This window comes from Myotis myotis, unplaced genomic scaffold (assembly GCF_014108235.1).
Source record: "Myotis myotis isolate mMyoMyo1 unplaced genomic scaffold, mMyoMyo1.p scaffold_m19_p_1, whole genome shotgun sequence".
Lineage (NCBI taxonomy): Eukaryota > Metazoa > Chordata > Mammalia > Chiroptera > Vespertilionidae > Myotis > Myotis myotis.
The window spans coordinates 58,228,813-58,256,310 of record NW_023416313.1 but is presented as its reverse complement, the minus strand read 5'-3'; the positions used below and the strand labels follow the sequence as shown (position 1 = coordinate 58,256,310).

The following is a 27,498-nucleotide window of genomic DNA, read 5'->3' as shown; positions in this document are numbered from 1 at the left end:
AGGATCCCTTAACAGTCCCCCAGCTGGGTCCTCTGCTTCCCCTTCTCCCCAGTCCACTCCATTCCCCATTGATAGATGACCTTCTAAACTCATGTCAACCATTAACCTACTTAAAATTCCTTTATGGCTCCCCATTCCCGTGGATATAAAGTTAAATTTCTTAGCTTGGCCCACCAGATCACCTCCTGGCCTAATGCTCTATGCCCTGACCTATACTCCAGTCCATTCAGGTCCTCCAAAGGGCCCTGTGCGGGTTTGTTTTTAACCCAAATCTTCACAGGTATGCTTCCTTTTGCCTGGAATAGATTTTTCTTCTCCCCATACAACCACCTAACTTTTTTCAACTGATTAACTCTTAAACATATATTAGCTGCCTCTCCCTCCAGGAAGTCTTCCCTGATTATTCCCCCAGCCTACATTTCAGTGCCTTACCTATATGCTCCTGCACTCCTCTGACTGGTGAAGGAATGGATGAATGAAGCCGAGATGGGAGGAAGGCATGGGCTTTGAAAGACAACAGCTTGAATATGGAATTGTGAAAACTTCTGTACAGCAAGGCACGGGTGAGGCAGGAGCTGGGAGATGAGACTTGAAGAAAAGGCTGAGGTCCGGGGGAGGAAAGGTTTGAATGCCACCCTAAGGGTATTCAACTCCGAGCTGCAGATGAGGGGGAGCCCTGGGAGTTTTCAAAGCGGAGGAGCAAAATGAACCTAGAGAAGCCTCCTGTTACCTCAGGGACATGGGGAGGATACAGCACACCCAACCTGATTCTAAGGATGCCAGGTGTGAGTCCTTCTAAAATGAAGTAACATTTTCTTTATACAAATAATTACCCTCTAATTTTTCAAATGAATATTTTCTAATATTTTCTAATATCTTCATAAAGGAAAGAAACCTTGCTTTGCTGTGAAAAGGTCATCTGCCTGGGTGAAGTGGGGGAGGAGTGCAAAGAATTGGGCAATGATGGTCGTCAGGCTTAGGGAAGGGAAGTCACATGCAAATACCTATGAGCTGAAGTCAGCATGTTTTAGAGCAGTGGTTCTCAACCTGTGGGTCGCGACCCCTTTGGCGGTCGAACGACCCTTTCACAGGAGTCGCCTAAGACCATCCTGCATATCAGATATTTACATTACGATTCATAACAGTAGCAACATTACAGTTATGAAGTAGCAACAAAAATAATTTTATGGTTAGGTCACAACATGAGGAACTGTATTTAAACGGCTAGAACAGGGGTCCTCAAACTACAGCCCGTGGGCCACATGCAAATACAAATATTGTATTTGTTCCCGTTTTGTTTCTTTACTTCAAAATAAGATATGTGCAGTGTGCATAGGAATTTGTTCATAGTTTTTTTTTAAACTATAGTCCGGCCCTCCAACAGTCTGAGGGACAGTGAACTGGCCCCCTGTTTAAAAAGTTTGAGGACCCCTGAGCTAGAAGGTTGAGAACCACTGTCTTAGAGGGTCAACCAGCAGACAGGTTGAACCAAATAACTCTTTTCTTTTTTTGTTAAACCTCATCCGAGGATATATTTTCATTGATTTTTAGAAAGAGTGGAAGGGAGGGAGAGGGGAGAGAGAAACACTGATGTGAGAGAGACACATCAACTGGTTGCCTCCCACAAATGCTCCCAACCACAGCAGGGGATCGAGCCTACAACCGAGGTAAGTGCCCTTGACCGGAATCAAACCCAGGACCCTTCGGTCCGAGGGTCAACACTCTTAACCACTGAGCCAAACCGGCTAGTGTCCAAATAACTCTTAAGGATTCAAAAATACCCATTAGTCTCACAATGATATCACATATCAATATTTCTTTTCTATGAGTCACAATGAAGCACCCAACTTCAAGAGACAGGCAACATTCCTGCTATACTGCTTTCTGGCAATACTGCTTCCCTAGATATAGGCTTAGAACAAACATGTCAAACTCACAGCCCACAACAAATATTTTTGCAGCCCAGCCAATATAATGGTATGTAAGAAACGTTTTAATAAAAATTTCATAACTTAATTTTTACAATATCCTGTTATACATAATTATTAGTAATGAACTACAACATTCGCTAATGACTGATTACTATAATCGTGTTGCCTTCATTTCCCTTACACGCCTTATGCACAGGCACACCAGTTCTCTCCACTAATACCAGCAGCGAATATTTTAGCAGCCGATTGCCACGTCATTAGTCTTGGACTGACTTGTTTGGTGTGCGCAACAGGAAATATTTCGCTTTCGGAGAACAAGAAAAATAGGTTTATTTGAGTCATGCTTATTTAACTTGTGCAGTTATTCAGTGTCTGGTAAGTTAATGTTCAAGAAAAAATATTAATTTTTATTAAAATGTTCTATTATTTTATGTTAATGATTACTCATTTATTTCAGCCCTTTGTATTCAGCATGCCTCTATCGAAACAAACCTACGTTTCTATGAAAATTGAAGCTTTTGTTTCTTTGCGGCCCACATAAACTTAAACCTTGTTTATTTGGCCCGTGTTAGCCTTTGAGTTTGACATGCTTGGCTTAGAATGTTACATGAAGACAAGCATAACCTTCATGCCTCTTTTGCTTGTGGGTTGGTGAGAGAAAAGGTTTAACAAGTCTGTGTGTAGAACCTGAACATTAACCCAAGCCTCACATTCTGGCTAAAACAGACAAAAAAGGGAGAGGACATTGACAAATTAGCCTGAGAAGTGACATACGGGTGATTTTTAAGCACCACTAGCTATCAGGCTTGCTGTACTTAAAAGCAATCTGATTTTAAAAGGTCAAGGAAGACGAATAGGTAGTAGTAAATCACTGTGGGCACAATTCTGAAGACTTTATACTCAGGCCCTAAAATGTAGTCTTTAACAGTTGGGTCAACAGTAATTGCCTCAAAGTTACAGAAACACGAAGGTAACCCATTAATAATAGAACAAGGACTTTGGGGTTGTTTTTCCAAGACAGGACAAATAAATACCCATTAGAACCGGCCCCCATCCTCCATCTCTCTATGACAGTAACAACTACAACAGCAGCAAACGCTATCATTCGTTAATCGCTGGTATTTGGCAAAGCACAGAGATGATGTTGAAAGATTAAACATGTCTCTGGTGTAAAAAAAAGTTTACGATTTACACACATGTGTAAAGAAAACACTGATACTGAGGGAAGTAAGCACTAGAGATTGTATTGGCCTAGTTCTAATCAGGAGAGAGAAACCACACAACAATGTGAACAGACATCTATACTAATAATAGAGGAATATGCAAATTGTCCGGACGCTATCACAGTAACAGTAACAACCAGCAGGCTGCCTGGGGCAACAAGGCCGGCAGGAGGGTTAGTGAGGGACAACCAAACAACTAAACAGCAGGCTGCGTGTGGTGGCCGGCGGGGGGGGGGGGGGGGGGGGGGGGGGGCAGTTAGGGGCCATCAGGCAGGCAGGCAGATGAGCAGTTAGGAGCCAGCGGTCCAAATTGTGAGAGGGATGTCTGACTGCCGATTTAGACCCGATCCCTGAGGGGTCCCGGATTGGAGAGGGTGCAGGCTGGGCTGAGGGGACCCTCCCACCCCGTGCACAAATTTTGTGCACCGGGCCTCTAGTTTAATATAAAAAGTATTAAACTATGATAGAAGAATGAGTAACCATAACGACATAAAGAAAATTCCAAAGGCACCCCATGCTAAGAGAGGGTGCTCGAGAGAGGATAAACTGTGAAGAGGGTTTCCTCCCTGAAACAAGTTGAGATGTTATTGGCAAGGCTATGCTTGTAGCTCGCTGGATGGCAGAGAAGTTCCTTGGGACTGGTCCATGCTGGCTGAGCAGCAGGAAACAATCCTCTAGGTCAGCGGTCAGCAAACTCATTAGTCAACACCGCCAAATATCAACAGTACAACAATTGAAATTTCTTTCGAGAGCCAAATTTTTTAAACTTAAACTATATAGGTAGGTACATTGTTATTAACTTAATTAGGGTACTCCTAAGGCTTAGGAAGAGCCACACTCAAGGGGCCAAAGAGCCACATGTGGCTCGTGAGCTACAGTTGGTCGACCATGGCTCTAGGTGCAAGCAAGCCGAGGCTGATGGCAGGTGCACAGAGGGAGCTGGGGTGTGCCAGTGTCTGCATGAGGGAACCCAGGCAAGGGCTGCAGAGTTGCCAAGTGGCTTCATGCTCTGGGGCACCTGGCTGGGGCAGAGCACCTCTAGACACGAACACACACACACACACACACACACACACACACACACACACACTGCATGCTCGCTCTGTACAGCAGGGGCAAGAAAAAGCAGCAACCGAAAGAAACCACAGAGAATTTCTCTGACTCAAGCCATGTCCCTCCAGCACCCTCTATTGACCAACTTTAACACTGCACTTGCCAAAAAGGAGAAATGCTTAGAGTCCATTACAGTAGAGCAGGTACTGAAGGGTGAATTTCGGGAAGAAAGGCAGCAGTTGAAATTTGGCAGAAGTAAAGGAAACGGTGGGAGTACACAAAAGGACAAATGAACCTCTTGGGTGATTAGAGTTTATTTAAAAGAAGTGTTATTTCGGTGGAATCTTGAAGGATGAGTAAGATTTTGATAGACAGGGGGAAGGAGAGAAGGAGGGAGAGAAGGAGGGAGAGAAGGAGGGAGGGAGGGAGGCTGGGAAAGTGAGAGAAAACTCATTCCAGGTGGAGAGGACAGTGTTATTATTAATTCTAGGATCTTGGGAAAACGATGTAACTTCTTATAGCAACAGTAGATGGTGAATAACGCTTTGAGAAAAGTTTGAAGCATCAGATGAAAACAGTGTGATGGTAATACCTTCACATAGTAGAGATGCAACACCCATGAGCTGAAATCAACATTCAAGTCTGGCAATTAGAATGCACTCTAGTATGAGCTCCTACCAATCTACAGTCCCTTCTCCCCATCCGCCCTACATCCTGGTAGACACTGTGACATCTCCACAAGTCTCTGCTGAATGAATGAATGAGTGAACTTGGATTATCGTAAGAACAGAGAAGACCCTTCATTTAAAATCTAACTAACCTGAAGAAAATACATGATTTCTTATTTACTTAAAAGGGTAAAAAGCATTAATTAAATATCCAATTTCTCTACCCGTAATTAGGTACACTTATCTTGATACATAGCCTAAACTTTATCTTAATTTATAATAATAAAAGTGTAACACACTAATTAGACCGGACGTCCTTCTGGAAGAAGCCGGGGTTATGAGGGAAGCCCGGGTCCCAAGTGCCAGAGGGAAGCCGGTGCTGGCAGCCGGGGGAAGGAAGGCCTACTCTTGCACGAATTTCATGCATTGGGCCTCTAGTATAATATAATAGAGAAAAGAAGTTAATGAGAAACTTATCGAGAAATGAAATGTATAGTGCCACCCACCCAAAACCCTGATAATATAAATTCAATGATAACAAATAAAAATCAGCCCCGCTAGCATGGCTCAATGGTTGAGCACTGACCTATGAACCAAGAGGTGAAGGTTCAATTCCGGTCAGGGCACATGCCCGGGTTGCGGGCTCAATTCCCAGTGTGGGCGTGCAGGAGGCAGCCAGTCAATGAGTCTCTCTCATCATTGATGTTTCTCTCTCTCCCTCTCCCTGTCTCTCTGAAATTAATAAAACAATATATATTTTTAAAAATCCGTATCATCACCTGAGCCCAGTCTGCAGACTGCCAGACCCCATCACAGCCCAGGTGTCAGAGCTGGTCTCAGAGCACACACACGAAGGCTACTACTGCCCAACAGGATCCAAACTTTTAAACCTGCTGGAGATTCTAGGAACACCACAGAAGTCAAACTCTCCAGGCCCTGAACACTACAATGGTCAAAGGCAGGTCAACAAAAAGGTAAGAAAACACAGGGTGGGGCAAGAGTAGGTTTACAGTTGTTCATATGGAACATAATAAATAATAATACAATAAACTGTTGCACATACAACTGTAAACCTACTTTTGCCCCACCCTGTACTTATTAAATCTCAACTCAGTGAGGGTCCTCAGTGGGACTTTAAGAATTCATTATCTCATGTAATCCTTATTATTCTTATTTTCAGATGAAGGAGATGGGGCTTGCAGAGGTTAGGTACACTGCCAGCATTACACAACCTCGTGGGGCTAGACTTCAGGCCCAGGCCCCCCTGATCTCAAAGCCGACTCTCTGAATGCAGACTGCCTCTCCAGAGCCCACCCCCCCCCCCCCCCCCCCCAGTCACTCCTGTAGGCTCAGGACAGGAGGGCAGGAGGGAAAAGTAACAATGCCATTAAGAACTGTCCCAAATATCCTCCCATCTCACTCCATTGGTTGCCTCTGCACTCAATGCTTCGGTCCTTTTACAAGCTGAGAGACACATATGTTAAAATGTGTTTTTCAGACAAGATCTGTTCTCTGCTCTCTGTCCTATCTGCAATTCAACGCCTCCATTCTTAAATTAAGGACGGCTTCCTATCTCAGTCATCAAGTGCGCGCTGGAGGAAAGTCCGTCTCGGCCGGATGTTGACAGATCATCGAAAATGAGAACTACAACTTCTAGCCGTTGAGAGCTTGATTTATTAACAGGGCCAGCACCTGACATCTGCGGGGCTCTCCGGGAGGCAGAGTGCTCTCCTCGAGAGCACACGTGAGCTCACCGCAAGGACAAAAACAGCTCTGAAAGAGGCTAGGGGGGATTCTGACCTCCCTCAGGTGGGCACCGCCTCCTCTTTTCCTCCCATTAGCTCGTAGTCATCCCCCCCCCCCCCCAGCCTTTCCTGTCCCCACCCCACCTGCCACACCCAGTGTAAGACATCAGCTTTGCTCCTTCACTAGAAAACATGCTGGGACAACCTCCCAGGAACACGCTTCCATCTACCACGCCCTGACGATACCAGAAAAGAACAGTCACCTCAGAGGATCCCTGGCCCAAGCCTCACACTCTCCAACCAGAGCTCAGAAAGCACTCCCTGCCACCAGCCTCTGTGGGCCAGGGGTCAAGGAGTTGGGGTCTGGTGACAGAAGCAAGGTGGCTTAAATATCTGCCACTGATGAATCACTTAGCCTTTCCCTTTTTTCTCTTGTAAAATAGAGCTTCACAGGAGGCTGAGGTGGAAATGCAATCACGCCTATCACACACGTCTTAGCACAAAATCTGGTCACTGTGCTCTTAGCTGCTGTTATCTGAACTCACAAAAGCAGCGTCAACCAGTAGTGTCTCCCACATTCTCACCAAGGGAATGGAAGGCCTGAGCACGCGTGGCTGAAGGTGGCATCTCTCTGCCCTCTACCCAGGGGCAGGCTGCCCTCACCTGTGGCCTCTGCTTCCTCCTCAGGTCTCTCAGCGTGTTGGGAAGACACACTAGGGAGGTGATGACCAAACATTTGGAAAGTCAGTAAACACATCAGAATTCTCCGGTGCCCAGCGCCCTAGCAGCTCCACTCGGGTTACAAAGGGCAGCTGCTGACCTCCGGCTGTTAAAACCTGGTTAGGACGTGGCCTGACAGCAACGAAGAGCCACGTGAGAAAACAGCGAGGTCCGCTTGCCAAGGTTTGCTTGTCGGGGAGCTGGGTGCCCCAGGAAGGGACTGCACCAAGGGGGGCCCTCAATGGCAGGGTTGAATTTAGAGAGCAGTTTCCAAGTCTTCATTCCGTAAAATGCTAGATTAGTCGTGTTAATAACAGGGTTTTAACAGTATTGCTTTCAAGGTAAACATGAGATGTTCAAATAGTGTCAGCAGCGCTGCTTCCCACATAGACACTGGCCATCAAGTGTCATTTTGGCCAAAGTTTTTGATCATATGCAAAGAAGCCCCGTACCACACCAAAAAAAGGAATACGATGGCTCAGTGTTTGAACGTCTGTCTATGAACCAGGAGATCCCAGGTCGATTTCCGACCAGAGCACATGCCCGGGTTGTGGGCTCGATCGCTAGTGTGGGGCGTGCAGGAGGCAGCCGGTCAATGATTCTCTCTCATCATTGATGTTTCTATCTTTCTCTCCCCCTCCCTTTCTCTCTGACATCAATAAAAATATATTTAAAAAGGAATACTAACTTTAAACTTCAAAATGGAAACCTGCAAACAGTCTTTGAATTTCTTTACAAGAATTTGCTTAAAAATGGACCTCTGTCTGCACCGCACACTAAGGGAGTGTGGGTGAGAAAAGGAGCCGACGGTGCAACGGCTCAGTCTTCCCAGAGGAACAGGGCTCAGAAATACTGCCCTGCTCGCCCCCCCCCCCCCCTCTGCCCCCCGCATTACAACAAAAACACATCTGAACCCAGCACACTTCAGTTCTCAACCCTGCAGGGCCGCCCGGCAGCAGTGCGCACTAACCCACGTCAAACCGGGCAAACCCGGGATAGCAGTGGCCGCCTCCCGGTAACCATAACAAAGATCTCCAGTGCAAGCAGTCCAAACCCCAACGAAGGGCAGCCCCACGCTCACCGCCAGAAAACCCTGTTTTCTTTTAATTAAAAAAATTTAGAGGTCACCCCTCAGCTTTGTTTACAAGTAATGAGTGCAGCAGCCCCCATTTATCACCCCTGGAGATGCTTTCACACTTTGATGTGAAAAGAGTCAGGCCCATTGTGACTTCCACTACTCCAACTGCAGTGCTTTTATTTGCAAACGAAAGCCCAGCCCCCAGTAAGAACCAACTGTCAGAAAAAATTCATTGCCTTTCCTTCCAATGATTTATCAGAGGTGGGGAGAGAGCTGGCTTGAAGACCACTTTCCAGCCAGGGTCCCAGCACACCCCTAATGCCCTCTCGACCTTCAAGGGCTCTTTTTGCCCAAAAACGCCTTTTTCCCAAATCCCACAGCCTGTGAAAGCCGGCCTTCTCACTTAAAGCCATCCCATCTGGAAGGTCTCGGGGTGTCTGTCTGTCTCTCTCTCTCCTTTAAGCTTTCCCAGAAAGTACAAGAGGCCAAACATGACTTCTTGTTTAGGTGTCGGTCCCTGAGGGCATATCTCCAGAGCAAGGACACACCATCCCACTAATGAGGTCACAAGACAGCCATATTCTCCCATCTCTCCCAGTGTCTCGCATTAAAAGGAACTGAATATGGAGGAAGTTTACAAGGAAAGGCGAGTGAAAGATTTCTTGGTGTATCTAATAATCGAGGTGATAGTCAAAAAGAGCAAGTGATATAGCCGGAGTAGGAAACATTAGAAATCAAAACATAACAGACTTTAAAAAGAACACAGCTCACACATGCATTTTCACAAAGTAACAAACTCTTGTAACCTACGCCCAGGTCAAAGCACAGAACACCACCAGCACTGCTGGACTATTCAGCCATCCTTAGCAAAAAGGCTTACCTTGAATCTGACCGAGCTTGAGAGCTAACATCTATTCTCCAGGAAATGGCGGGGAGGTTCTCAACCTCAGTGCTACTGACATTGGGGGCCAGAGCATCCTTTGTGGTGGGCCGTCCTGTGTGTTGCAGGATGTTTAGCAGCATCACTGCTCCCACGCCCACTGGATTAGGGCAACTAAAAACCGCTCCAGACATTCCCAAAAGCCACCACCCCGCCAACTCTGCAGGATTAAAAGGAACTGAATTATTCCTCGTTGAATCCACTGATCAACTAGTCCCTACCCTAGCTCCGACCAATCAGTAGAGACGGGGACCCAGACCAAAACCCTAACCCCATGATAATGATTTTTTCCCCATAAAAAAAAAAGGGATGGTTTTCTGAGCGTTAGCTAACCTGTCTCTGGACGTGGAACACTTCCTAAAAATAAACCCTTACTTTCTTTGCTGAAAAAAAAATTCCTGGTTGAGAACCACTGACATATTAGAACAAGTTAAACATATTAAGAGGGAGCAAACAGACAAATCCACAGTGATACATACATCCGAATCAGATTTTTCAACCAGTCAACCCTCCTAAAAAAAAAAAAAAAAAAAAAAAAATAGGGTGAATGCTCTAGATCAGTGGTTCTCAACCTTGGCTGCACATTAGAATCGCCTTGGAATCTTTTTAAAATCCTGATTTCTGGGCCTCATCCTCCAGAAATTCTGTTTCTTTGTTACTAATGTTGTGGCCCCATAACAAAGAAACAGAATTTCCAGAGGATGAGGCCCAGAAATCAGGATTTTAAAAAGATTCCCAGGCGATTCTAATGTGCAGCCAAGGTTGAGAACCACTGCTCTAGATTAAGACTCAAGAGGCAAAACTTAATGGAATGTTTGTACTTTTTTGGTTTGCTTGAACCAGGATTAAACAACTTTAATAGACATCTTAAAACAATCTGAACAGTTAGGATATGAGCTAGTTATTAGATGAATTCAAAATGTTAATTTTATTAGGTCTGATACTGGCGTGCAGTTGTGTAGGAAAATATCCATTTTTTTAGAGATGCACATAAAATATGCAGAAGTGAAAAATGGATGTCTGGAATTTGCTTTAAACTATTTCAGCAAAGAAAAATGAGAAAAAGAATAGGTTTTTTAAAGCATGGCAAGATACTGAGAAATGTTAAATCTTGGGAAAGGGTACTTGAAAGTTAATGAAATATTCTCTCTACTTCTACTAAAGTCTGACTATTTCTATGATAAAATAAATTTTCTTTGAAAGTGAAGAGAAAAGAAGAGTGAGATAGGCAAGAATTATGATTAAGTCTGTACTAACTTAGGCTATCATGGCCAATCAGGGCCAATATTAATTAATTCTATATTGCTGCTATAATGCACAAGATTTCTCTCTTTTTCTCTCTCTCCCTGTAGACTCACTCTTCTCCTTAACAAGTTTTTGGACCACCACATGCTTTTAATAGCTTTAGTAAGACCTATTTACCTCACTATGTCTACTGACATCTTACCTACATCTTACCTATGTAAACATATACAATCCAACATCTACTGCTCTACAATCAATTTAAAGCAACAGAAATGGAGGCACTCTGCACTGCAGGTTATGAAGAAGGCCTCGTCTGATGAAGGCATCAGAACCTGTTGGTCAAAAGCAGAAATGAAACTGCACAAGGCCTCACATGTTAAATGTTAGTGTAGCTGTTAAACTATTTCCCAAGCAAAGCAAACTCATTGCCCCAGGATCCCCCACAATCTGCTTGACTCATTCAGCTATGAACTTGGCCAGGCTTTTGCTTCCTCCAGCACGGGGAAACCAATGACCATCTAATCTGACCCCTTTTCAGGGTTATCATAAAGTACAGAAAACGAAATTCAGATTCTGAAATAACACCCTCCACGCTTGTGAAAAAACAGAGGAAACTGGAACTGAAATTCTCTCTTTCCCAGCCCTGTTCCACAGACTCCAAACAAGGACGACTGCTACAGCTTCAGAAGGAAAAGATTTACCATTGAAGCCCTCCAAAAAGGAGAAAAATTCTTCTCCAATCTTAGTAGAAATGTAGTACTTCTACAAAGATGGTGAGATCTTAAACAATTCAGCTCCTCGTGCTTCCGATCCACCACCATGGACCAAAGTGTCACCTAATCTGACAGAATGCCAACTGCCTGGACTAGTATCCATTTTGTTGAAGGTGGTACATACACATTAATTAATTCTCTTTCTACTCTCAGCATTAGTGGAGAGCTCAGGGCTGTAGGCCAAGAGAAAAACCATATGCAAATGAATCTGAAACCGACCCAAGGGCACACTGACTTGTGAACCTCAAATAATCTAAAGTGGACTCTAAACACAAGTCTACCTTCCAAGAAAACAATTCCACTCCTAACTATCTACTCCAAAGAAATGAAAACACATAAACCATAACAGCCAAAAAGTGGACACAATCCAAATGTCCATCCATCAGTTGGTGAATAGTAGACAAAACATTGAAATATCTATACAATGGAATATTTGGAAATAAAAAGGAATGAAATGTTGACACATGCTACAACAAAGACGAATCTTGGAAAATCTTACGCTAAGCCAGTGGTTCTCAACCTTCTGGCCCTTTAAATACAGTTCTTCATGTTGTGACCCAACCATAAAATCATTTTCGTTGCTACTTCATAACTGTAATGTTGCTACTGTTATGAATCGTAATGTAAATATCTGATATGCAGTATGGTCTTAGGCGACGCCTGTGAAAGGGTCATTCGACCAACAAAGGGTTCGCGACCCACAGGTTGAGAACCGCTGCGCTAAGTGAAAGAAGCCAGTCACAAACAACCATATATTACATGATTGCATTAAAAGGAAATGTTCAGAATAGGCAAAAGTATTAAGTAGATTAATGTTGTCTAGAGTTGAAGGTAGGAAATAGGCAGTTGCATCTATGTGGGGTGCAATTCTGAAATTGGATTGCAGAGATGGTTGCACAACTCAGCAAATTTAGTATCATTAAAGTGTACACTTAAAATGGCTCATGAGTGATAGCCAATAAAGCCGTTAAAAAAAAAAAAGACTATGCTACTTGTACAGAAGACAATACTATATGGCAATGTTTTCTTGAACTCTGATTTAGGATAACCCCACAGCCAATAATAAACATAAACAGACCACAATAAAACTTGTGTCTCTGCATGCCCTGCAAATGAGCACTCTGCGTTTTGTTCTTAAGGGTCTGTTGCCTCTAACATTCTGCCTCCTATGAATGCTACTCCTGAAACGGCTCACTAAGGACTCCCTTCCATCCAGAGCTGGCTCTAAACAAAGCCTTTCCCCTCGAAGCAGAATTAAGGAAGCTACTTAACTCCCCTGACACCACCACTCTGCCATATCACCAGAGTGGTGCACTTCAATAATTTATTGAGAACCAGGCATGGTGATAAGCACTTTATATGCATTATTCTCTTTATTCCCATTTTACTGAGGCTTTAAGAGTTGAGTAATTTGCCCAAGTAACCAAAGTGTCAGAAATCTAAACGCAAGCTGTCCAACTTCAGTCCCACACTCCAAGTCACACACATAACAGATCACATGTGCAATAATACATCAAGTGGATTTTACTGGTGAAAATTACTCAATTTTTCTTTTTTAAAAAAAATATATTTTTTTATTGATTTCAGAGAGGAAGGGAGAGAGGAAGAGAGGTAGAAACATCAATGATGAGAGAGAATGGTTGACTGGCGGTCTCCTGCATGTCCCCTACTGGGGATTGTGGCCCACAACCCAGGCATGTGCCCTAACTGGAAATCAAACCGTGACCTCCTGGTTCATAGGCCGACGTTCAACCACTGAGCCATGCCTGCCGGTCAACATTTTTTTTTTTTTTTAATATTTTATTGATTTCTTACAGAGAGGAAGGGAGAGGGACAGAGAGCCAGAAACATCGATGAGAGAGAAACATCGATCAGCTGCTTCCTACACGCCCCCCACTGGGGATGTGCCCGCAACCAAGGCACATGCCCTTGACCGGAATCGAACCCGGGACCCTCCAGTCCACAGGCCGACGCTCTATCCACTGAGCCAAACCGGTTCTGGCAACATTTTTTTTTTTAATATATATATTTTATTGATTTTTTACAGAGAGGAAGGGAGAGGGATAGAGAGTTAGAAACATCGATGAGAGAGAAACATTGATCAGCTGCCTCCTACACACCTCCTACTGGGGATGTGCCCGCAACCAAGGTACATGCCCTTGACCGGAATCGAACCTGGGACCCTTCAATCCGCAGGCCAACGCTCTACCCACTGAGCCAAACCGGTTAGGTCTGCCAGTCAACATTTTTATAGTTTAGTCTAAACTTCCCAAAAGTTAACTGTTTCCTTGGGAAGTAACTAATTCTGAAGAAGATTTCCTCAGGCCTGGGATAAGAAGTCTAAAATCAAACTGTTTTAAACCCATCAAACTGAGTGACTCAAACTACATAACATAAAGGGAAACAATGAGTTCTGTACACAAAACATCCCTGCACTTGTAAATCAGGCCTACAACAACTTTCTTGGGAAATACAGGAAACCCCTCTATTTCCCCTTCACAATTCCAGGTGTGGATTAGTATTTACAAGGCCCAGGCCAATCCCGGCTTCAGGGAAACGTGGCCTCCAGCCATCAATCTCTCTAGCAAGCATCTGGAGTTAGGCTCCTGATTTACTCTCACCCAGGAAAATCTGTCCACATAATAGGTGTTAATCAGCTTAACACCTTGTGGCTTCCTCACTAATTGAGGACTCTCCTCAATTAGTTCCAGTTAAACATTATTTCAGTCCCTCAAGGTCTCCCCAAATACTGAGAAAGCATTAGCAGATCTCCCAGGATATTTATAAGAAGTACCCAGCCCTAACGGCAGAAAACAATAAAATTATGTCCCCAAAATCTGGTGACATGGCCTGAAATAAAATTTATTTGCTTCTTGTTTTATCATAATGTTTACCCCTTATCATTAAGTAAAATTTCCCAAAAAGTGCCCCAGCTTTATTCTCTGGCTTCACTTACCTGGCCCCACTTCAGAAGAATATAATATAGCACACACTTTATAAAAATTAATTTTAAAAATAATAAATATAAACTAATTCAATGGTGCAGTGGAATGCCCAGCTAGGTAAGAACTACAAAGGAAAATACTTAAATTAAAGATCATTTGACAACAACAAAAACTCCAGGAAAAAGAAAAGCACCATTCAAAGATGAAGCAATTTAAAATGTGGTTATGAATTTGAACAATTTACTCAGGAAAAGATAAGAGTTCATTTGTCCTGATCAATAGGAATCTTCTTTTGCAAGTGGTACTTGGGTTGACTTTGAACTCACAGAGGAGAAACGAAGCTCTAAAGATTATTTTGCTTCCTGTTCAAAACAATGTAAACACTGGCTGGTTTTTAAACTTTTATTGACAATTTAAAGACAAAGCTTGCAAGGGCACAGGTAACTGTAAAATAAAATGTGCTCTCAAGCTGGACAATTTTAAACTAAAAGCAGAGCCAATAGTTGAAGGGCAGAAGAGAGAGAAGTGGAAGAAAGAGTAAGAATAATTCCATTATCATATTATACTATAGAAAAGTGATGAAAAAAACAAAATAAAAAATATTTAATAGTGATTATATAACATACTCAAGGCCCAGTGCACAAAATTTGTGCACGGGTGGGGGTGGGGTCCCCTCTCAGCCCAGCCTGCACCCTCTCCAATCCGGGACCCCTGAGGGGATGTCCGACTGCCGGTTTAGGCCTGATCCCGGCAGTCTGACATCCTTCTCACAATCCTGGACCATTGGCTCCTAATCACTCACCTGCCTGCCTGCCTGCCTGGTGGCTCCTAACTGCCCGCCCCACCGCCCCCCACCCTCGCCAACCTGATTGCCCCTCACTGCCCCCCCCCCCGCACCGCCAGCCTGGTCACCCCTAACTGACCCCGCTGCCAGCCTGGTTGCCCCAACTACCCCCCTACCAGCCTAGTCGCCCCTCACTGCCCCCCCTGCCAGCCTAATGGCCCCCACCTACCCTCCCTTCTGGCCTGGTTGCCCTAACTGCCCCCCCCCCCCCCACAGCCTGGTCGCCTATTTCCCCGCCTGCCAGACTGATCACCCCCAACTGCCCCCTCTGCCAGCCTGGTTGCCCCCAACTGCCCCTGCTTCTCCCCCTTCTGACCTGGTTGCCCCCAACTGCCCCCCACCAGCTTGGTTGCCCCTCACAGCTTCCCCCTCCCCCCCGCCAGCCTGGTCGCCCCTGCTTGTTCAGGCATTTGGTCATCCATCACTAACCCCCCTGCTGGCCTGGTCGCCCCATGCAGCCTGCTTGTTCAGTCATTTGGTCGTCCCTTACTAACCCCCCTGCCGGCCTGGTTGTAGGCAGCCATCTTGTGAGGGTGTGAGGGTTAATTTGCATATTACCTCTTTATTATATAGGATAACTAATAGTTTGTTAATGCAGAATACATTATTATTATAAAAAATTTTAAATGTTAAAAATATTTACATTTATGAAATAGGGAAAAAACAAACATCAAAACTGAATAGAAACTTGAACGAGTATACTATAGGACAGTGATGGCGAACCTATGACATGCGTGTCAGAGGTGACACACGAACTCATTTTGGGTGACACACATCGACAGAGACAAAAAATTGCATAATTCAAATATCTGTCTCTCGCAACGGCCAGAGTTGGGCATCACTTGAGTAATATTATTACTCAAGTTACTCATGATCAATAATGCAATTCTAAAACCAGATGTAAACATGTACATTGGTGTTGCGTAGCAAAGATACATAGTGAAAACATCCAAGATACATTGTTCCAATATTGACATTAATATAAAAAGGTTAAGAATTGCACTATAAAGAGATTAATCCTTACTCGTGACATTTGATTTTTACTCGAGTGACAAAATTCCCAATTTGAAAACGGCCTCGTTATTGTCAACATGCGCCTCGGGTAAGCTTCCCGGGTGCATTCGGCAAATGGACGCACTTGATCACTATGTTCATTAGGAGACAGGAGTGGGAGGGTTAGGAGAAAAAGATATACAGTACAACAGTGCTCGACCAGACAGTCTGCGTATCAGATAATTGATTACAACACCATATATTTGTTGGTTATACATACTATCTTTGAATTGTTTTGCACCAGGAGTCAGTGCAACAACACTGCAAAAAGTTATTAGGTAAGAAACCTATCTACCTTTTATAAAAGACGCCATGATTTATATTTATTTATTTTTGCAGGCTTGTGATGGAGAATCAAAAAAATAAAAAAGCAAGATTGAATGATAAAGGAAGTGGAAGTAGCAGTAGCCGACCCTTTCAAGACATATGGACCAAGATGTATGGGATTGTCGACAGAAACAACAGATCATTGTGCATGCTGTGTAATGAAACGGTAGTAAGCAGAACGTGGAATGTAAAGAGACATTTTGAAACTAATCATTGTCAGCTCTTGAAAAAAAGTATCGATGAAAGGAAGGAATACATTTCTAGGCAGCTACACCTCTATAAAAGTCAATCAAATTCCATCATTAAATTTGTAAGATGCTCTACAAATTTAACATCAGCAAGTTACTGTATTGCTCACTCCATAGCTCAGCATGGAAAAGCCCTCATTGACGGAGAATTTATTAAGGAAACATTTCTAAGATGTGCACCAGCTCTATTTCACGATAGGAAAAATAAAGATGATATTATTAAAAGAATTTTTGAGTTACCACTCAGTAGAAATGCTATCAAAAACAGAATAATAGATCTTAACAAAAACGTACAACATCAATTAAAAAAAGACTTAAATAGTTGTAAATATTTTTCAATTTCTCTTGATGAAACTACTGACGTCACAACAAATGCTCGGTTGGCCATTATTGCTAGATATTCTGATGGTCTCACAATTGGAGAAGAGTTGATAAAGTTAGAATCAGTGCCAATAAGTACATCAGGAAACGAAATATGTAAGGATGTTATAAAAACATTCAGTGACCTAAACATTGATATCTCTAAAATTGTGTCAGTCACGACAGATGGGGCACCAAATATGGTGGGAAAAAATGTGGGATTCCTGAAATTGCTTATGGAAGCTATCAGAGATCCACTTGTACCTTTTCATGGCATTATCCATCAGGAGGTGTTGTGTGCCAAATCGGGATTCTCAGGATTGAATGATTTAATGTCAGTTGTAACAAAAATTGTGAATTTTATAGCTTCTCAACCCCTTCACAAGCGAGAATTTTCTGCACTTTTACAGGAAGTTGATTCAACCTACAATGGACTACTGATGTTCAATAATGTGAGATGGCTGAGTCGAGGTAAAGTACTTGAGAGATTTGTGGAGTGCTTTGAAGAAATTACAGTATTTATTGAGAATAAGGATCTGGCAACCTTTCCTCAGATCAATGATCATAAGTGGGTCAGCAATTTGATGTTTTTTACAGATCTCTCTGTTCATATGAATGAACTGAACTTAAAATTACAAGATTTTGGCAAAAGTATTGATGTTATGTTTGGATACATCAAATCTTTTTAAAGTAAACTTAAAATTTTCAAGCGAGATATTGAAACTAAAACTTAAGTATTTTCCTCGGATAAAAAAGTATTTCAAGAAGGCCACTACAACGAATGTAATGTGTTGGGGTCCAGCCCCAGTAGGTCCAGGGGTTCCCAAAGGTGTGGACAGAGTCGGTGAAGATTGAAGGAATGACACGGGGACAGCATTCAGTTGATCAGCATAGCCAGGTTCTCTTTCCGGGTTCTCTAGCCAGGTTCTCCCGCCAGGTTCTCTCTCTATTCTCCTACTACATCTGTATTTATACCATTTGATTTTAATCCTATCCATTCTATTCCAAAGGTTAGGGCATTTTTTATCTCCATTCCAAGGCCACTGTTCTGTTAAGCTACAAGGAAGTAACTGAAGGAGATTATCCTAAGAAAAGATTATGTAGCTTAAGTGTGATTGTTCGTAGTTAAGGTGATTAACTACCCACCTGGCACTTAGTTGAAGGGTTTTACTGATTTATTCCCTTCCTTAGTTAGTTAATCCCTAACTCCAGGGAAAAATTCCCACCTGGGGAAACAACCTTTCTCGGAGAGGTGACCCTGGCTAAGACACATAGCACTAAGAAGGGGAGCAAACATATTAAGAACAGTATGCCATATACGCCAGGTCCCTTGAAACATATGCTGCGCAGAGGTTTCTTCCCTGCAGCGACTGTGTCAAGCAGCAAGGATGGACCGGCTTCCGGCAGTAATGGAGTCCATACTTATGTACCAGAATATAGTAAACTCATTATTTGAACAGTTCAGCGAAAGATTCGACCAATTTAGAAGCCTAGAACAGACCATTAAAATAATTAAGTATCCGGATGTAGTTGTTTACAGTACTTTGGAATTAAAGGATTTTCAATGGATGCAAATTGGCAATTTAGAGATGCAACTTGCAGATTTTCAAGGGAGCATTTGTACTCATGTATTTGTCGACTTAAGGTCGAAACTTGAAAATCTGGAACGAAATTGTTTGAATAATGAAGAAGAGTGCAACTACGAACAAGAAATTCTGAGTGCTTGGAACAGAGTACCTGACACTTTTAGTGACATAAAAAATCTAGCGATGGCTTTGCTAACAATTTTTTCATCAACATATTTTTGTGAGACTTTGTTCTCAGCATTAAATAATATTAAAACAAACAAAAGAAACCGGCTAACAGATGAAGTTAGTGGCGCTTGCTTGGCCTTGAAGTGCACCAAGTATGAGCCTGCAATCGAAGAATTAGCAGACAAACTTCAGCACCAAAAAAGTCACTAATTTCTAGTTTTCGTAACATTTGATTATCATTGTTTTTATTATTTTTTCCTAAATGTACATTGTTTTTCTGTTTTTGTTCATTTTATACATATTTTTTGGTTGACTTTTCTTTGTTAAATGGCATTTAAATATATAAATCTTTTTTGTACTATGGTTGCAAATATTAAAAAAAAATTATGAATATTTCTATATGTGACACGGCACCAGTGTTAAGTTAGGGTTTTTCAAAATTTTGACACGCCGAGCTCAAAAGGTTCGCCATCACTGCTATAGGAGTATCTACAATAATCAAAGCGTAATATGCTAATTAGACCAGATGTTCTTCTGGATGTACGACCCTCTGGACAAAGCCGTGGTGGCGGGGGCCAAGGAAGAAGCCACAGAGGCGGCAGAGGCCCCCAGCCGCTGTGACGGGTCGGGGCCGAGCCCCTTGCACGAATTTCATGCATCAGGCCTTATTTAGTATTTAAATAAGATTCTAAAACAAGCAAAACAAATCCCTGGCATTCCAAGTCAGAGCAGTATAATGAGGGAGGTAACAGCTGGCAGGGGACAGGCTGGGCTTCTGGAGTGTCCCTTGACCGGTTGGTTCCACAAGCATGTTCACTTTGTGCAAATGCATTAACTGTATAATAATGTCTGTCTTTTTCAGTTTGTTAAACTCCCAAAACAATTTTTAGAAAGAACAAAAAAAAAAAAGGGGGGGAAGGAAAGAAAGTAGGGGAAATATAAGTGAGCTCAGGTTCAATGGTCTAATGCTGATAAATCTGGAAATCACAGCAGAAGCCTTAATTATTTATAAGAACTAAAACAAACATTGTCATTACACGTTCCATTCATGTTCTGTCCACACTTAGGACTTCTGATAGCCCTGAGCATAGCAAGGGTTCACACTCCCACTTCCATGTAGTTTGAGTGATCAGAGCTGCACACTCAATACACATCTGTTTCCTTTAAAATGTGCTTGTCCTGGACCAGAGCCACATAAATCTGATGTTTTCTTCTGGACTACTAAAAGATTAAAGCCTGCCATGACGCAGCATTCAAACACATGAGCTGTTGTATATATTAAAAACAGAGCTCCGTTTAGGATCCCCCCTCACTTATCACATGTACTGGGTATTAAAAGTAAAAGCAGCACTTCAAGGAGAGAAGGAACTAGAAAGATAAGTGTAACAAATAATAATAATAATAATAATAATAATAAAAAACAATTCTGTAACTGCTAGAATGTTACTATAAAGGGCAGTCACGGTCCTCTTTAATTAGCAACAATAGGAAGCAAAATATCTTTTTAATCTTGCCACTGACACCAGAAATTATACTGGATGCAATGTCAACTACTAGAAATTTCTGAAAAAAATCAGATCTCCACAAAAATCTTACAATTGAAATTTAAAATGTCTCCATCCCCTATAATTTTTTCACTACTCTGATATATAGGTTCCTTTGTAGGAAGGCCAGGTTTAATAGTCTAAAGAATTCAACATTCCCTAATTGATGAATTCAAAGGGACCCTAATCAAAATGCCAACAATAATTTTCCTCGAAAATAATAAAGGACTTCAGAGCACAAGTAAAAAATGTAATCAGTTGTGAATAGAATAGCTATGAAAAATCCTAAAAAAATGAAACGTGATGACAAAGAATCCGCCTGAATATTAGGATCTATAAAAATACAACAAAATAGATGGCACCGGTGCCAGATGAAACAATCAATGGGAACAATAGTATAATAGACTCCAGAATGTGATGGGATTTAGACATAGCACTTAAATCAGTGGACAGAAGATAGATGATTTAATAAATTATGTTAAAATAACCGGTTAGACTTTTGCTTTTACCAAAAAAAAAAAAAAAAAAAAAAGCCTCCTTAACATCCCCTTGACTTTTTCATTTTCTTATTAATATGGAAATTTACAACACATACTTTACACTAAAATTTATTACGAATGGATCAAAATACTATAAAGTCAAAGGCAATTTAGGAGGGCTAAGCAGCTAACTAAATGTGTGAAACCAACTGTGTGGGAATTATAGGGAACTAGAAAACATCTGTGCTTTCCCAACTTTTTTTTTAATTAATACCAAATCTCGCTGGGGCAAGCCAACACAGCAGATGTCTGCAGGAGGAAATCGGGTGGGAGTTCTGGTGGACCTGCAGGCTGAGAGGAGTCACATCTTAGCACACCTGGGAAGTACTGATGACATACCACGTGGGAAGTACTGATGACATACCACGTGGGGAGTACTGATGACATACCACGTGGGGAGTACTGATGACATACCACGTGGGGAGTACTGATGACATACCACGTGGGGAGTACTGATGACATACCACGTGGGGAGTACTGATGAGTACTGATACCACGTGGGGAGTACTGATGACATACCACGTGGGAAGTACTGATGACATACCACGTGGGGAGTACTGATGACATACCACGTGGGAGTACTGATGACATACCACGTGGGAAGTACTGATGACATACCACGTGGGGAGTACTGATGACATACCACGTGGGGAGTACTGATGACATACCACGTGGGAAGTACTGATGACATACCACGTGGGAAGTACTGATGACATACCACGTGGGGAGTACTGATGACATACCACGTGGGGAGTACTGATGACATACCACGTGGGAAGTACTGATGACATACCACGTGGGGAGTACTGATGACATACCACGTGGGAAGTACTGATGACATACCACGTGGGAAGTACTGATGACATACCACGTGGGAGTACTGATGACATACCACGTGGGAAGTACTGATGACATACCACGTGGGGAGTACTGATGACATACCACGTGGGGAGTACTGATGACATACCACGTGGGGAGTACTGATGACATACCACGTGGGAAGTACTGATGACATACCACGTGGGGAGTACTGATGACATACCACGTGGGGGAGTACTGATGACATACCACGTGGGAAAGTAGTACTGATTGACATACCACGTGGGGATACTGATGACATACCAGGTGGGAAGTACTGATTACATACCACGTGGGAAGTACTGATGACATACCACGTGGGGGATACGGTACTGATGACATACCACGTGGGGAGTACTGATGACATACCACGTGGGAAGTACTGATGACATACCACGTGGGGAGTACTGATGACATACCACTGGGAAGTACTGATACATACCACGTGGGGAGTAACTGATGACATACCACGTGGGGAGTACTGATGACATACCACGTGGGGAGTACTGATGACATACCACCTGGGAAGTACTGATGACATACCACGTGGGGAGTACTGATGACATACCACGTGGGGAGTACTGATGACATACCACGTGGGGAGTACTGATGACATACCACGTGGGGAGTACTGATGACATACCACGTGGGGAGTACTGAATTAAGCACACTCGGTCCTGTTTACAAGAGCAGTGACTCTTCAAGTCTGTTTCTTTATGGCAATGCAGGACAATGTTGTTAAACCTGACGTTTTTCAAGAGAAGATAAAAGTCTAGATTGTTATGTAAAAAACATGGGCAGCTACACGTTTTTGGAAAACTGTGAGGGGCTGCACAAAGCCCATCTGTTGGCCAGATCTAGCCCATAGGCCACCAGCTTACAAATTCTCATTTAAGTGCAAAAAACGAAACCATTCAAGCGCTGCAGAGAACACATGACATTATTTTCATAGTTTTGGAGTAAGAAAGACCTAAGCGCAATCAAAACCAGAGTGCATAAAGAACAAGGCATTAACTACATAAAAATGTAAAACTTATGTGTAACCGAACATTAGGAACAAGCCTAAAGACAGAGGACAGCAGCCTCCCCCCAGGCTCTCTGCACCGTGGAGTGCTGCAGCCTGGTCTCCAGCCTCCTCTGTGGGGGAGGAGAGGGTGCCTGGCTTAACAACAGTGCCAGAACCACCTGGATAGAGAGTTGTTTAAATGAACAGAAAGGGGGAGGAAGCAGGAAAGGATCCAGGATGGACAGGCACCATCATCTATTACTCAATAAATATGAATTAAGTTTGAGTTTACATGTCTCATACTTTAACATCTTTTTGAGTATTTACTAGAATTTAAAAAACACACTGATCAATGATATTAAGAATTTTTCCTGGCTATCAAATGAGTTATTCTTTTTTAAAAATATATATTTATTGATTTCAGAAAGGAAGGGAGAGGGAGAGAGAGATAGAAACATCAACGGTGAGAGAGAATCATTGATCGGCTGCCTCCTGCACGCCCCCTACTAGGGATCGAGCCCACAACCCAGGCACGGGAATCGAACCATGACCTTCTGGTTCATAGGTCGACACTCAACCAACCACTGAGCCACGCCGGCAGGGCAGAATTGTTCTTTTTTTTGTTAATACTTACCTGAGAATATCCAGTTGATTTCAGAGAGAGTAGAGGAGAGAGAAAGAGGAAATGGGGGGATGGGGAAGAAAGGGAGAGGGGGAGAGGAGGAGGAACAGAGGCAGAGGGAGAATGTGAGAGACATGGATATGAGAAGAGAGATGGATTGGCTGACCAGTCTGGGATCAATCCTGAAACCCAGGTACATGCCCTTAATGGGGAATTGAACCCGAGACACTTCACTGCACTGGCCTATACTCTAACCCAGGGGTGGGCAAACTCTTTGACTCGAGGGCCACAATGGGTTCTTAAACTGGACCGGAGGGCCGGAACAAAAGCATGGATGGAGTGTTTGTGTGAACTAATATAAATTCAAAGAAACATCATTACATAAAAGGATACGGTCTTTTTCTTTTTTTTAGTTTTATTCATTTCAAACGGGCCGGGTCCGGCCCGCGGGCCGTAGTTTGCCCATGGCTGCTCTAACCACTCAACGCAGACCAGGGCTCAAATGAGTTATTCTTAATAACTCCTTCAGAAAGTGAACATGCAACCCTCAACCAACACTGGCCATGTAGCATATACAAGAAGGCAGTTAACTGTATGTGCAGAGTTGGAGGAAGAAATGTAAAAGTCAGAAAATGTAACAACGATAGAACGTCCTCCTTCAAGGCTCTTGTGATAAGGTGAATTTCATCATGATGTCTGTTCCAGCACATGCCGAGTATTTTACCAAATCAGTGCAAATTAGAGATGTCAGATGTCAGATAATTGTCACTCTTTTGAAAGCAATGTTTTCTTTCTGATTACTTGTAAGGCCTTTTGGTCATAGCTGTTCTGTGATTTCACCAGGATACATTAATCTTTTATTTACTCTGGTTCATATATATTGGGCATATTAAATGTTAATGGGGCCCTGGCCGGTTTGGCTCAGTGGATAGAGCGTCGGCCTACGGACTGAAGGTCCCGGGTTCGATTCCGGCTAAATGCACACATTTTACCAAATCAGTGCAATATGGACCAGTGTCTTGAACACTGAATTAGGATGCTGATCTAACGTTAAACATCCACATGTTAAAGAGATGAGTTGAGACTCAGAAAGTACTAGATTTAAAGAAAGTATAGCAGGTTTGACTTTGTGTAGAGAAAACTAAATTTTCACACATTTTCATAAATTGCAAAAAGTGAAAAAGTGCCAATTTATTCTTTCAAAAATAGATTATAAAATTAAATATCATCTTATCTTTGAATCACAGATTTCACGGTTACCTGTTGCTGCTGCTGTGGACTCTTTCAGTGAATGCCATTGCTGCCAGTCAGTGGGGAGTGACGAGTCTATTCATCTGAAACAGAGAGAGCTTGTGAATATCAGTCCACAAGTAAACTCATAGGCACACCTGACCTGTAAGAAATCTTCCTGGAGACAGAATTCAAAGCTCTCATTTGGATTAGAGAAATGGTTCTTTACCAGCTCCCAAGTTGCATGAATAAATCGGCTAGCACATATCAAAGGAAAAATGCACTGTTAATTTTGAGGCTGCTACTCAAAGCCATTTCAACAAGAAAAAAAATGTGCACAAGTTTATCATGAGAAGAAAGGAAATAACATGTCCCCAGTGTCTACTATGTGCTAAGCATTGTGTTAAATGCTTTTTAAAAATGACATTTCATGTAAGCATTATAATAAACTTGCAAGGTACATACTAATGCCCCATTTTATAGCTAAGAAAACTATAACTCAGTTTTAAGTAAGTTTCCTGAGGTAACAGGTTGTGTCATCATCTTCACTAGGATCAGGAGTAGGAAAGGCAAAGGAGTAGGCAAGAGAAAGGCAGTCAACATTGATCTTTATGTAAGAATTCAACACTTAATAAAATAAGAAAGTGGGCCCCCAGTAAAACCCAATCTTAAGATTTTACTTCCACTCAGAAAGGTACTTAATTAATCCCCAAGGCAATTCTTGAGCAATCTCTCAAGAATTGGATATTGTGGGGGGGGGGGGGGGGGCGGGGGGGGGGGGAGGTGGGAGGAGAGAGAGAGAAAGAGAGAGAGAGGAGAGAGAGAGAGAGAGAGAGAGAGAATGAATATAAGTGTGTGTGATCCCAAATGGCCTTCCTACTATCTTGTGGATCTCTAGAAACCACCTCTCTCTCTATGGTTAACACTATCTACAGCTGTTTCCTTTTCCCTTTCTTGTGTTTGTAAATGTGCTGCACTTCTCCTAACTCACTTTAAATCGTTTTCATTTTTTCAAACATCCTTAAGGCAAAGGGTATGTCACTACATTATCTAGTACAGATTTAACAAACTTTTTGATACAAATGGAAACTCTGCATGAAACTTGTAACCATTCTAGCTGCCTGCTTGTTTAACAGGCTAGCCGCTAGCTGCTACACTGTGGGCTGAAGCTGAAACACTGCCTATAGCACTTCAGCTCTGGCTCCGATAAGGCCTTTCATCTCGCTCTCCATGACATGAAAATTGCTGTCTTGAAGACCACAATGTTTCCATATGAGTAGATATCATGTGTCATTCCTCTCTCCTCCCGCAAAACCATGAAACAGATGCTGCAAATATTCTAATTAAACGCACTCTGGTAGCGATCTAAGTTTTTCAGGGTCAAACCTGTTTTGGAGTCGGTCTCTCCTCCAACCAGCTAGAGTGGCCCTAGGCAAATGTCCCAAATTCTCCAACCCAAATCTTGACTCCACCACTCCATCGCGCCTTAGTCTCTCTCACTTTCCTTCTCTCAACACACTTTAATTTCTCTTCCTCCCCATCTCTCTATTTCTATCCTGCCTTTCCTCCTCCCTCCCCTGGCCCCCATCATTTTCTCTCTTTCCCCTCTAACCCTTTCTCCCCTCCCCACCCCTTGCTGCTCTCTCACTTTCTCTTGGCATGCAGGGCTGGCACACAGTAAGTCAGCGTTCTCAACCTGTGGGTCGCGACCCCTTTGGTGGTCCAACGACCCTTTCACAGGGGTCGCCTAAGACCATCCTGCATATCAGATATTTACATTACGATTCATAACAGTAGCAACATTACAGTTATGAAGTAGCAACGAAAGTAATTTTTTTAAATATATTTTATTGATTTTTTTACAGAGAGGAAGGGAGAGAGATAGAGAGTTAGAAACATCCATGAGAGAGAAACATCCATCAGCTGCCTCCTGCACACTCCCCACTGGGGATGTGCCCGCAACCAAGGTACATGCCCTTGACCGGAATCGAACCCAGGACCTTTCAGTCCGCAGGCTGATGCTCTATCCACCGAGCCAAACCAGTCAGGGCTACAATGAAAATAATTTTATGGTTGGGTCACAACATGAGGAACTGTATTTAAAGGGCCAGAAGGTTGAGAACCACTGCAGTAAGTGATCAATAAAACAGGCATCAGTTTTGGCATTAACCTTGCTAACAATGTGAATACGTACTTTTGAAGAGTCTGTGATGGTAGTCCCCCACATGACCCTCCCCATGAAGATGCCCCACCTGCTTGCAGCCCAACAGCATTCACCCCTAAGCCCGCATTCACCCCTAAGCCCGCTGGCAGAGTCTGAAAGGGCGTTTGGGATGTTGATGGCTGCCAAACTGAAGGAGTGGCCCTGGGTCCCCTGTCTGATCATTTACTCACCGAGCCAACAAGTATTCCTGCATATCTACTCAAAGCCAGGGACTGAGAATGAGAGGGAAGGGAACAGACTCTTGCCATCCTCTGAGTTTACAAGCTATAGGAGGTCAAAAACAAACATAGTATATAGATGTTAAATATTAAAAGGTGCTATAGAGGGAAATGAAGAGAAAGTATAGAGTGCCAGAGAGGAAATGAGGTAAGGTGTTGCAATTTTATATAGCGTGGTCAGAGAATGTAACATTTGAGCAAACTGAAGAGCAAACTGTGATCTATAGCGAAATATGGTCCTAGAACTGGTGATAATGATGTGTCCATGCAGCTCATCAATTAGAATCACCTGGGAATCTTTTTAAACTCCTGATTTCCGGGCCGCATCCTCCGGAAATCCTGTTTCTTTG

General features: G+C 42.9%; 1 protein-coding gene across 11 annotated transcripts in view; it reads right to left on the bottom strand.

Annotated features, from left to right (window-relative positions):
- AFF1 (AF4/FMR2 family member 1) overlaps nucleotides 1–27,498 on the bottom strand; it is a 199,028-nt gene that overhangs the window by 159,382 nt on the left and 12,148 nt on the right. For all 11 annotated transcript variants that reach the window (XM_036339004.1, XM_036339014.1, XM_036339059.1 and 8 more), the window contains exon 2: nucleotides 24,737–24,810. In XM_036339004.1, the coding sequence (XP_036194897.1) occupies nucleotides 24,737–24,774 (38 nt within the window). In that variant the 5' untranslated portion in view covers nucleotides 24,775–24,810. The remainder of the gene's footprint in view (nucleotides 1–24,736; nucleotides 24,811–27,498) is intronic.